At 44.2% G+C, this 12,710-nt stretch overlaps 1 protein-coding gene across 1 annotated transcript in view; it reads right to left on the bottom strand.

Moving 5' to 3' along the window:
* SYN3 (synapsin III) overlaps positions 1-12,710 on the bottom strand; it is a 265,520-nt gene that overhangs the window by 20,209 nt on the left and 232,601 nt on the right. Inside the window, exons 7-8 of the mRNA XM_054032562.1 lie at positions 11,953-12,015; positions 2,323-2,465 (exon numbers count right to left, since the gene is read on the bottom strand). Of these exons, the coding sequence (XP_053888537.1) occupies positions 2,323-2,465; positions 11,953-12,015 (206 nt within the window). The remainder of the gene's footprint in view (positions 1-2,322; positions 2,466-11,952; positions 12,016-12,710) is intronic.

Raw genomic sequence — 12,710 nt, 5'->3', positions numbered from 1 at the left:
TAACAGAGACTGGCTATACAGATATCCCAAACTCGTTTCCAGTAGTGGCTCCATGAATAGGACAAAGGAACTTTTGTAGCAAACAATTCATTCAATGAATTTGGCCTTTTTCTCTCTTCATGAACTGGCTTTGATTTTCACTGATTTCTTCCCTATTTGTAACTGTTTGACAAATGTTTCATGGGAAACAATTTTATTTAGCAAACAATTGCTTGCAAATTTGCTCCCGTGTGGGATGGGCTATTAGTGCGACTGTTCAAATTTGTCACATGGTATTGTTTCTGCTCCGTGATTAGATAAGGTAGGTCAGCGCGGTAAGGAATTTTAAAGGACATTTTAAACCTCTTTTCTGAGGTCATTTGAGTCAGGCTTTTCCTGAGACACCACTGCTAGAAAAATTAGGTGATTGACCCAGTCTATAATATTGCAGATTTAAAACTAATTTTCTCTCATTGCCTTTCCACTAAGTAATTGTGTGTCCCGTGAAATCCCAGACATGAAAAGAGTGGCCAGCTCTCTCTCTGATTTATTTAATTGCCCCTCTGCTAGGATGCTGGTCAGGGATTTTGGGCAATTCTAGTTGCAAAGTAAGTGGGTACATACATTTGTCTATCTCATGTAACTGTGTTAGCACCATGGGGTTTTGGGAACACAGATCCTAGACTAACAATAATACTGGTGCTAAGTAGTGTATGACAATGTTTCATCTATCTGATGCCCTTAAGCGCATGCTGCCAGACCCAAATATTTATCTAGAATTCTGCAGCTTGATAAGGGCTGGTACTTCTGGATTAGCCAGATTATTTGCCTTTTCTTGTTCAGTTGGTTTGGGATGGGGAGAAATGAACTGTTTTATTTATTTATATGACTTTATTTTTAATTGATGTCAAACTCTACTAGAGCTTGGGATAGGTGCTTTTTAATTTCTGCCAGGAGCATACAGTGGATTCACTAGCTGCCACTTTTCTGACCCTTATCACTATTCCTACAGTCATTGTGACAAACGAATTAGCAATTGTGAGGTATGTACACGGTCTTAGTTGGGAAGGGGGTTAGAAATGGAATGGAACTTGGTGGCACCTCTCTTCATTCTGGAGTTGCCGCTGGGGAGACTCTACTCCCAGCATGTAATGTTCTGTGTTGATCTAAGCAGCCCCCGCAGTCCTCACCTACCCTTTATGCTGTATGCCCATATTAACCCCTCTAACTCGAGACGTCAACTCCCACCTCTGATTGCTCCAGGATTCCAGCCTTCTGGGCCCACTTGCTAACTGTTCAAACAAGCACCTTTGTGCTTTTTCCCATGCAGCCCCACACACATGGGGGAAGCTCCGCGTAAACACCTGCAAAACTAATACTTTATCCACCTCCAAATCCCTCCTCCAAACTCTCCTTTGCCAGGATGCCAACAAAAAACTTGACCCTGGTTAGGCAGCTGGTGCGCTGAGATCACTGCCTATCATGCTGACCAGTGTTGCTCATTGCATCCGTGTACTCCTCCATCAGTCTGTCTGTCCCCACTTGCTGGCTGTTGTCTTATACTTAGATTATAAGTTCTCGGGGCAGAGATTCTCTTTTTGTTCTGTGTTTATACAGTGCCTAGTACGACGGAGTCCGGGTCCATGACTAGGGCTCCTGGGCATTGCCGCAATACAAATAATAATAACTAATAAGAAATGACAAAATACTAATAATCTAGCACCGCACTCTTTCAGTGGCAATTTCTTATTGCGATGGTGTTACCTCACGGCAGCGGCATGAGTAATTTCCCGGGTCAGGGGGCTAAAGGAGGGTAGCTGTGGGTCAGTCACACTGTAAAACTCCATGGGTTGGCTCTGACTCATGCCAAAGTGGGGCATGCAACGAGGTAATGTAGGCCACCCCTTTGCTTTTAATAGTTCACTTGAAACGGAAAGATTGTGGTGACTGTTCCCACTAGAGGGTGCTGAGAGATGGAGGATTTGTCTATATGGTCAGGAGAGATAGGACTTTTAAGAAAACAAGTTACTGCAATGATAGGGGAGTAAAGCTTATCTCCTGGTACCTGTCCAAGGCTGAGCTTGGAGACAGGTACAGATAGATTTACAGCCTGGGAACAAGGCACTGATGGTGAGTTATGGAGCAGCTATCTGTGGGCAGATGGATCAGCATGGGGAAGAGGTGAAAGCACACCAGGGCTATTCTTCAAGGAACTTAAATAAACCACCTATTCCTGACCAAAGCAGACACTAATTAAACCACATTCATAAAAATGTCTCTTTCCAATTACAGCCTCCGCCCCGCCACCCCGTCCCCAGCCCAGCCACGAGAGCACACACTCACATGTAAGCTTTGTAATTGCTGCCGATTTTCTGGATTCGGATGTCGTACTTGGAGTCGATGAACACCTCGGTGGTGGCGTAGGTTTTCGCCATGGCAACCACGCTGGCCATGTCCTGGAAGTCATACTGGTTCTCAACTTTTACCTGCAATTGCCGAAATCCAGCCAAAGAGCGGCGAGCACAAAGGGAACAGGAATATCTGTGAGGAGGGGTCATCTCAGTGGATGAATAGCAGAGCACAATGACAGTTAAACAATAAGGAGAGAGAGATTGAAGCAGGGACGACAGTAGGTAGAAGGATGCTTCATCCAGGCAAACCTTACACATACCTAGCTAACTGGCATGTCTCCCTCCTTGATGTACAAGTCCTGGGGGGATCAGTAATGAGAACACGTACCTATGATTAAAGGGTCCCATGGGGCTTTCCCCATAAGACTTAATGGGAGTTACACAGCTGAAATGCTCCAAAAAAGCATTTGTTATAGACTTGTAGCATAACTTAACTCCAAGTATGTAAATTACTCTTACCCTATTATTTACCACTAAATATCTGATGAGAAAAGAAAACCAGGAGTGACCAGGAAATAGTCATTTATACCAGAACATAAAGAAGCGAGATGGTTTTTTTGTTTTGTTTTTTTGTTTTTTTTTTGCCACTCCTGGTCTCCAGATCTCTAGCACTTCACATTGCCCTTATCTAGTTCCACGCGAAGGCCTGGCACATGACTCCAGGCTGGAAGTGTACACAACACGAGCCCCATGAGGATGATGTTCCTAGGGGAGCCCACATACCGCAGGCAGTGCAAGCTGGAGGTCATGGGAGTGTGTGCGGGGGAGGCTGTCTAGAGGTGTAGAAGGAACGGGATGGCGCGATGCTCAGGGGTTTGAGGTCTATACCCGAAGGGCTGCAAATTTCCTGGGAAACTAGCTTTTCACAGTGTTATATTTATTTACTGGAAATACATTGGAACTTTCAAAAAAGAAATGCTGGAAAAAGGAATCACTAAGTAAAGAGGATAATCAGCTCTCTGCCAAGAGCTACTAAAAAGGGTAAAGAAAAAAAACGTGACGTCTCCTCTCCCAATACTGCAAAAAACCAATCAACCAACACACCCCAGACAATGTTACTATCTTAATGTCACCAAACACAGCCTTTAGGAATGTGCACTGGCAAAAATCTACTCTGTGCATCAGCGAAGCCTGGCCAACTACAATGCCCCCAAATGGTAATGTGTGGAGATGGATGTGTTAATTTAAGTAGGTCTATAGTATAGGATCCGAACAATATGCGATTTTCATCATGCATTATTATTTATTATTTGTATTGCGGCAGCATCCAGAGGCCTCAGTCAAGGATCAGGACCCCATTGTGCTAGGCACTGTACAAACATTGAATAAAAAGATGGTCCCTACCCTCAAGAGTTTACAAACTGAATCCATATATGTGTGGAAAGGGGCTGGAAAGAGCCACAGGTCTATGTAAACCAGTCTGAAGGAAATATATGCATTGGTGGTTGGTGTCTCTTTGTAAAGAATGAATGAGCTATTCTAAATGTCTACCTAAAATCATGGGAAGGCAGATGCCACCCTGAGTATGTAAGTAGAAGAATAATGACAAGTTTGTTGCTAACCTGCAATGGGTGTGTTTTTTCATTTATATTAGAGTTTGTAAGTTCCAAACAGAAAACAAAAATGCAGTCACATTCTGGCTTAGAAATTCTCTCTTACCTGGAGACTAACAAACTCTAAGAGGCTAATTAACTGGTAGGACAACTCTCACTTTTTCATGTTCTCTGTATGTGTATATATATATATCTCCTCGCTATATGTTCCATTCTATGCATCCGATGAAGTGGGCTGTAGCCCACGAAAGCTTATGCTCAAATAAATTTGTTAGTCTCTAAGGTGCCACAAATACTCCTGTTCTTTTTGCGAATACAGACTAACACCGCTGCTACTCTGAAACCTCTCTTACCTAGGTGAGGTACAGATCTAGCGAATTTTCGAGTACTGGAAAATTTAGAGCCGAGGTGAAGGTGGATTGCAAAACTGGTTTTGCCCTTACCTTTGGAGTTGATCCTGCTGAAATGTATCTTGAAAGGGCTTTCAGTTCATCACCTAAATCATGCACATCAATATCATGCATGCCATCATGTGTAAACACTGTCTCTAGTGCCCTGCATTGCTGGTGTAGGTCTTATTCAGGTATAGTGAGGAGTTTTGGAATATCATACAACATCCCAAATATACTGCTGTGTTCCTTGAGCTGCATGAAACGTTCTTCAATTGACTGTATTGCACAATCTAGCACCTGGTTAAAGAATTCAACTTTGAATTGTTGTTTGGGGTCTCTTATGGGATTATCCCATGCCTCGTAATCAAAATGTCTTCTTCTTTGGTGACTCTTATATTCTTGAATGGGTGGGAAAATAGCTTCAGTGTGAAGTTCCTCTGCCAACTTCTGTGCACTCTTCAGAACGTTTTGAAATCCCTCATCTGGCTGGTAAGACTGTAGGTATGACTTTGCTTTGTCCAGTTGTTCCATTGCTCCAGATATATCAAGGTCAACATCTTGGAGTCTCTTGATTACAACATTTATTTCAAACAGTATGTCATGTCACAACACTAAGCCACACAGAAATTTGAAGTTATGTATGTTTCTGGTGATTCCATTTCCCTCTGCCACTGTTCTCCCATGAACAGTTCCTGTCATAGCATTATCCTCCATAATGGCAACTATGGCATCATTTATCTTCCCAATTTGGTGTTTGATAGGCTTTATCGCCTCCAGTCGACTTTCCCATCATGTGGCACTCAGTGGTTTCAGTGTCAGAGAGGATGTTCCCAGATGTTGCTTCAAAATTTGCCATCCATGAGTTGATGCAGAGAAAAATACATAGATGCTTTGAATTACATTAAAAAATTCAGCAGCCTCACTAGAAGCTGATGCTGCATCACTGACCGCCAGGTTCAATGAATGAGAACTGCATGGGACAAAAAAAGCTCGAGGGTTTAACTCTCGGATCTGTGTCTGCACTCCTCTGTTCTTTCCTCTCATGTTGGCCCCATTATCGTAGCCCTGACCTCTCATGTCAGCTATCGCAATTCCTGTATCTTCCAGCTTTTTAAGAAGCACATTTGTCATACCAGCTCCTGTAGTATCATCAATGTCAATAAATTTTAGAAAATGCTCTCTGACAGTCACCATTGCGGGGACATTTTGTTGTTCCAAAACACACCATTAAAGTCATTTGTTCCGTATGGCTGATGTCAGGTGTGCAGTCCAGAATAACAGAGTAATATCTTTCTGACTTCAGATCTGCCACAATCTTCTGTTTGACTTTTGTTGCCAGTAACTGTATGATCTCATTTTGAATTGTTTTTCCAAGGTAGTGGTGTGTGTACATTTCTTGGGTGGTGACTCTTCTTAGATGCTCCTGGAGTACAGCATCAAACTCAGTCATCAGCTCCACAATTTTAAGGAAGTTTCCATTGTTTGGCACATGCAGCTGATCTGAAGTGCCACACAGTGCTAGGTTTTGGGTAGCAAGCTTTCTCACAATGGCAATGAGCCTTTTCAGAACATTTTGCCAGTAAAGAGACTCTGATGCAATCTTCTCTTGATGCTGATCATCTATGGTGGCCTTTAACCTTAGTCTCATCTCAAGCTCTTTCCACCTATGGAATGCTCTCTGGTGATTTGCTGCCTTCTCATGGCATGCCAGATTTCTAGCCAGATTTTTCCAGTCCGTTGTTCCTGTAGAACCCAGTGTGGCTGGAACATTAGACTGGAAGAGTTTGTAACAAAAACAGTATGCAGCATTCTGGGGTTTTGAGTACGTAAGCCATGGCCTCTCCACTGTGTCACCACTGGGGATTTCACGCCAGTAATGTGTTGGATGGAAACTTCTGTTTTCACTGTCTTTGGGGAACATGAAGTTTTTCACTTGCTGTGGCCCATGCAGCACAAGGAAGTCCCTCAGGCTACTGCTCAAGTGGGTCCACAGTCCTGGATCATCTAAACTTAAGGAACTAAACTCAGCAGCAGCTATTTCTTGCGCCTCCACCACACTCTTCTCTGATCTACACTTTTCTTCAGAAATGTGCATGGAGATGGAGATATGGATGCTGCAGTAGCTGCCAGGTCACCTGCACTCTGACTAACTGGAAGATCAGGCATCTCCTCACCACTCACATCCTCACTGGGGCCGGAAGGCTTACCATGAACATTTGTGTCTATGTATCTCAGGAGAGCTCCTTCCTGCTTAGATAGAAAAGCTTCCTTTGCTTTCTTTCTTTTCTGCATGCTGCCCCAGAGGGGCATTTTCTTCTTTCACTCATGACTGCTGTTCTGTGCCAGCTATAGTGGCTCTCAACACTCAATTGAAGGGGACAAATAAGCAGGCTAGTAGCAGGGTCTGAGTGAGGGAAGATATCAGTGTCCTAAGGGCCTAATTGGCTCCTACTACTTCAGTTGACTGCCTGTTCTCCTCAAGTGGGTTCAGGGAAGCCGCAGGAACAGGAAGCTCCCTGAGAAGCTGGTGTTAATCAGTCCAGGGTCCTGGGGGTGCTAGAGAGGGACATAAGAGGCTCCTCCTCCTCTCTCTCCCTGCAGCTCCTGCTGCTTTCTGTTATTCCCTCTCACCTTTTCTCCTGCCTGCCTGTTATGTCTCTTGTGCCCTCCTTCCACCATCTCTGTGCATTTAGAACAGAGAGAATACATATGCACCAGCAGCAGACACAATTTTCTACACTCTGGGTCCTAGTGGCGTCCCCCCACAGTCTGGCATCTGAGGTGGCCACCTCAGTTCGCCTCATGATAAGGCCAGCCCTGAAAGGAGTACATTTGAAGTAGCTTAGTTAAACTGCATTAAACCCCTAGGTGGATACTCTCATTCAGAATTAAAGTGGCCTTAATTCAGTTAATTCACTTCCACAGTGAACTGGAGAAAAAGACCCTGTGCCATCCTGGAACCCAGACCTCTCTTCTAAGGGTATATCTACACTGCAATGAGATACCCACAACTGGCCTGTGCCATTTGATTGGTGCTTGCAGGGCTTGGGCTAAGGAGCAGTTTAATTGTAGTGTATCCTTGCAGGGTCCCAGAGCCTGAGCTCCAGCCTGAGCCCAAATGTCTACACCACAATTAAACACCCCCTTAGCCCAAGTCAGCAGGCATGGGCCAGTCGGGGGTTTTTAATTGCAGTGTAGACATACCCTGTGATGCTACATCCCATCTATCAACAGAGAAATGTTAATATAACCTTCCTGCAAGGCAGGATTTCAAATTATCTTGGGAGCCTAAAAAATAAGCACTGTGTATTTCAATCACAGTTTGGACACCCAACCACTTTATGGCATCAAAGAGTCAGAACACATGGTCCTTGCAACGAGGGGCATTGACAGGAAATTCTGGTCTCCCCAGCTCCGATTTCTAGGTGTAGTGTTCCATTACTCCCATTTCCATGCTTATATTTCCTAAGTGTTCACAGACTCTAGAGTCTCAGGGTCATCACATCCTTTTTTGTCTCCAATCTGATCACTGCAGACACCCAGTCATATTCCTCTTCCTCTTTCACTAGTCATGTGGCCACACAAGCAAAGAATCTGTCAGCCAGGTACATAATTATTATAGTTGTCCTTTACAGAGATCAACAGAGGGTCCTGTGGCACTCTATAAACAGAGGGTCCTTTTGTGCCACAGGACCCTCTGTTGCTTTTTACAGATTCAGACTAACACGGCTACCCCTCTGATACTTTATAGAGAGAAGAGTGCATTAGCTTTCTCTCTGTATGTGACCCAAACTTTACTCTGTTCCACACTTTAAACCCACTTTCTATTATAGATGGGTTGATGAGGCAGTTATCTGTGTCCATATTGGGTTCAGACACAAGGTATCAGTTCAAGGTTGAATTGGGTAGGATTTGAGTTTGATGGCACTCAAATGTGCAGCAATGGGCTTATAATAAACAGACAGATATGATAAAAATCTTATGAGCTGTTCTCATGAGATTTCCACCCCAAATGGTGGAAGTCACACAGCATCAACAGAGTTTGTGATCTTTCCTCCAACTCAAACGGCAAACATCTCACAAGCTTACTTGTTCTTAAAAGGTTTGTGCCATATTGCAATTGACTCACAAAAATGGCTATTCTCACAAAATTTGCTCAGACACCTTCTCGCTCCACAAATCCCCCACCACTCCTCAGACACCAGTGGATTTAACCCTCACATTAAATTTGGAACTGTCTTGCACATTGCTGGGGTCACCTCATAATAAATAATAATAATAGATAAAATTATTCTGAATTTTCCCTTCACAGCTTCCCTCACAGCACCTCTAGTTAAAGGCCAGCCTTAGCCACAGGTTTCAGCAGTCCCAAATCCAGGCTGTGTGTGCTGGATCAGACACAGCTCTCCATGTCTAGCAAAAGGTATCAGACCCACGTTCAAAAACTGGGATACTCCTGCTATTTTCAAGGTGGGTGGTATCTCCTGACTCATGAGTCAGAGAGACTGCAATGATTGGACTGTGCTGTTACATGTTAAATCATTATTTGTCCCCCATTTAGGAAAATATTTGTCCCTTGACAAACCAAGGTGACTTTTGCTGTTTTTGCTTCCTCTTTAATACACTGCATTTTCAAAGCTCTCATTTTTAGAACATTCTATTTCCAGTCCCAGGAGAGACAAGGTGACGAGTCAACCTTCCTGATAAAAGCCCCCTGGTATTTTTACATTACATAGTGGCTCTGTTTAGTTTGTGCTATATTTAAACAAAAAAAGAAATCCCTCTGTTCCAGTGAGAGAAAAATAACTCTGACCACATTATTATGAACAACAAGTTTTTCTTCTGCGATGCAATAAATTCATCTGAGCTGGGAACAGTATTGGGAAGATGTTTTCATAATTACAGGTTGGTGTGGATCTGAAGTGGCTCTTAAACTGGCCTAATTAGAGAGGTCTAAAAATAAAATCAGAGTAGCTATATAGAAAGTTGCTCTTATATATATATATGAATGAATGTCTCATAAATATGTGCTGTTTCTCCAGTGTATAGTGTGACAAAGTTCCTCCTCTATCTTGGTGGGTCCTGCGCTTATTGGTGGATTTTCTTGCCTCAGAGATTCACCATGTGGGTTGGGGAACAGCCCAGAGACCTTCCCCTCTGGAAGAACCCACAGTCCAGGTCAATTGGGAGGTTTGGGGGGGAACCCGGGCCCGCCCTCTACTCCGGGTTCCAGCCCAGGGCCCTGTGGACTGCAGCTGTCTATAGTGCCTCCTGTAACAGCTGCATGACAGCTACAACTCCCTGGGCTACTTCCCCATGGCCTCCTCCAAACACCTTCCTTACTCTCACCACAGGACCTTCCTCCTGGTGTCTGATAACACTTGTGCTCCTCAGTCCTCCAGCAACATACCCTCTCGCTCTCAGCTCCTTGCACCTCTTGCTCCCAGCTCCTCACACTCACACCGCAAACTGAAGTGAGCTCCTTTTAAAACCCAGGTGCCCTGGGCTGTATTACCATAACTTGAAAGGACAACTTTTTGGTCAAAGCCTTTGCCATTTAAACATGCTAGAGTTCTATTTTCTCTTCACCTTCTCTTCCTTTTTTTTTTTTTTTTTTTGTTCTGTGACTTAAATAAGGCTGATTAAATTAATTTGAATTTCCCTTCAGGCTGCTTCTAGCTGGAGAAGGGCCCCAAACAAAACCCAAGGTTCAAATACCCCAGAACTTGGGTGGTTCTCAAAATCAGTTGCAAGGGGTCCCTAAGTTCATAATGGGCTAACCTAAATCTTGGGCTCTGAACAGCCCCATAACTTTGGGATGTTTCATATCACCCCACCTCTCCATTCGTAACTAATTTTTATGTAACTCCCTGTGCTACTGCATGTGCTTTTGCCCTGATGTGTTATTTGGCAAACCTCTTCTATTATAACCAGCAGTGGCACAAAAATCTCAGTAAAGAATAAGGAGAAAACAAAGATCTGAGGTCTGATACAGATGAGACACGCTCAACTTCCTGCTGAGACTACAGTGGTCATTTGAGACACGCCATCCATGTGAACTCACAGGGCAACTTCTAAATGATTCTTCAACCATCTCAACTGCCAGTTTGGGTTTCTTTCAGCATAAGTGCGACACATTTATGACCCACATTACAGATGTGATAGAACAGCAATGAGGGAAGACCGGGGTGCGGTTCACCTGAGATACCCACTCTGCTCAAGGGAGCTGGAAACCTTTGCTTAGGTGAAAAGTAGTATGTATAACTGTCTTCTGGGTTGTTCTGATTGGATTTCCCTGGCCAAATAGCTCACAAGTGCACATTCAGTGATTCCACCTACAGCTAGTGCTAGGCTGGTTATTGCATTACAGTATGGTACAGCTTAACAGCGGTGTTGGTTTAAAATACAGACAAACTAATTTCATTTAGTTTTCCTATTTATTTAAATACTTTTTCTTGGATGCCCAAGACCACTCTAGCAGTTGCTTGGGACTGTAGTCAGCTTCTTCTTTGGCAACCACAGATGGAGCACACAAACCACTGGAACATTATAAGGAGTTTCTATATGAAGGACAGGAACCTAGAGAATAATTTTGTTTCCAGGGCCCAGGCCTACAGGCTGTACTAAACCTGGGTCTTGCATAGTTTTCTGTTTAGGCAAAAAAAAAAAAAAAGTGATACTTAGGGGGGAAAGGCCATTTTTTTTCTAGTGGAAAACTTAAGCTAGGATATTTCTCGTGATTCTTCTTCAGCTTTTATTGGGATCCAAAGAAAAACCAGGAGAGACGGTAACTCCACCAAATAGGAACAAACCATATTCTGGACACAAATAGGATGCCTTGATATAATGATATATGTGACGGGTGTGACTATGGAAGATACAACATGCAATGTAAGTGTGTTTGACTAAAAGGGTTGCTGCCACCCTCCCCTCCCAAAGAACAGAGGTTGCTAATTCACTAAAAGATCCCAGGGAGCCTGGGAAAAACAAACAGGTTCTTTTGGGCAGGGAAGAGTTTTTCAGGATTCCTCTCTTGGCAGGCAACTAGGCAGTCTGCCTTCCTCCTTTGTAAGGGCCAGCTAAACTGTCCTGGTTCCTTCTAGTGGGGAAAGAAAATAACTGAAGGGCTTCCATTTGATAGAGTCAAATAATAATAACAGGGTCAAGAAGATCAGTGCTGCTTCTCCCTCTTTTGCAAGGAGACAATGGGAGATTGTGAGCTCCCAGGCTAAGGGCACTTTGCAGGTGCTCAATAAAGAATATTTCTCTTTTCAGAAAGCACAAAAATGACCAGCCTGATGGCTTCAGACACCTCTCTAAGCAGCACATACACCACCCCAACCCATAGCAGTCTCCAACCCAATAGCACCTGTGCGCACACCCTATATATGCCTGCCTCTTAATGAGCCACAGCTGAAGGTCCTTTCCTCCCACACTGGTGGTTAATGCAGCTTGGACTAGCTATGGCAGAAGCTCTTTAACTTAACCCCTTCCCTACCCAGCTGGTTGCAGGGTACATACCCCTGTCACAGTGAGGGTGCACAATATATATCTGTAAGTTTACATGTCTATATACAGAGATGTAAAATGGGGGAGTTGTGTCAGGCTTTTCCTTACCTTCCCCATTCCAGCATGAGCATGTCCCAGCTTGACCACGACAGGGAAATTTGGGGTTGTGAGCTGAAAGACAGAAGAAAGAATCCCATTAGTATCTCTGTGGCAGTTCTTAGCACCCAGCTACCTTCTTGCTGGGAAGCTGAGTTACCATTTCATGGTCAAAAAAGGATGGTCTTGTGGGAAAACAGTGAACAGTATTTTTTTCACAGGTCTCCAAATGATTCTGATACGGAGGCTAAGAAGAGTTCCTCAGAGTCAACCCCCCCCAAAAAGCAGCAACTTCAAACACTCCACCTGCACTTCTTCCGGTTCGGGCTTTTCTCAGTCTCTCTCCTTGATTTTGGTCCCTTACTTTTTCTGTCACTGTCCCCGTTCCCTCCCTATATATTCAACCTGCACCTGCAGTTTTCACTGGGGGAACACAGCGTTTCAAAGGTGACATGAGAATCTGAGTTATTTTCACAAACCCCTTCCCAACTCCCAACAGTTCTCATTCCCCATCTGCTTCCCCTTTCCCTTGGCAGTGGTGGTGATGTGTGTGTAGGGGGGAAAGAGGGGAGGAAATGGATGGCAACTTTTGGGTCAAACTCACAAAGACAATCCACTAGTACAACTCTCTTGCTGTGTCTTTCATGGGCAGGTATCATAGGCTGGGAGAGGCTGAGCCTCCCTAAACAGCCAGGCGTGGCCTGCCCAGGCTCCGCCCCCCGGGTCCCCTCCTGCTTCCCTCTCTGCGGCTCTTGTCGTCCCCCATGCTG

This window comes from Malaclemys terrapin, chromosome 1 (assembly GCF_027887155.1).
Source record: "Malaclemys terrapin pileata isolate rMalTer1 chromosome 1, rMalTer1.hap1, whole genome shotgun sequence".
Taxonomy (NCBI): domain Eukaryota; kingdom Metazoa; phylum Chordata; order Testudines; family Emydidae; genus Malaclemys; species Malaclemys terrapin.
Note: the sequence above shows the minus strand (reverse complement) of the source record. Positions and strands in the feature narration are given on the sequence as shown.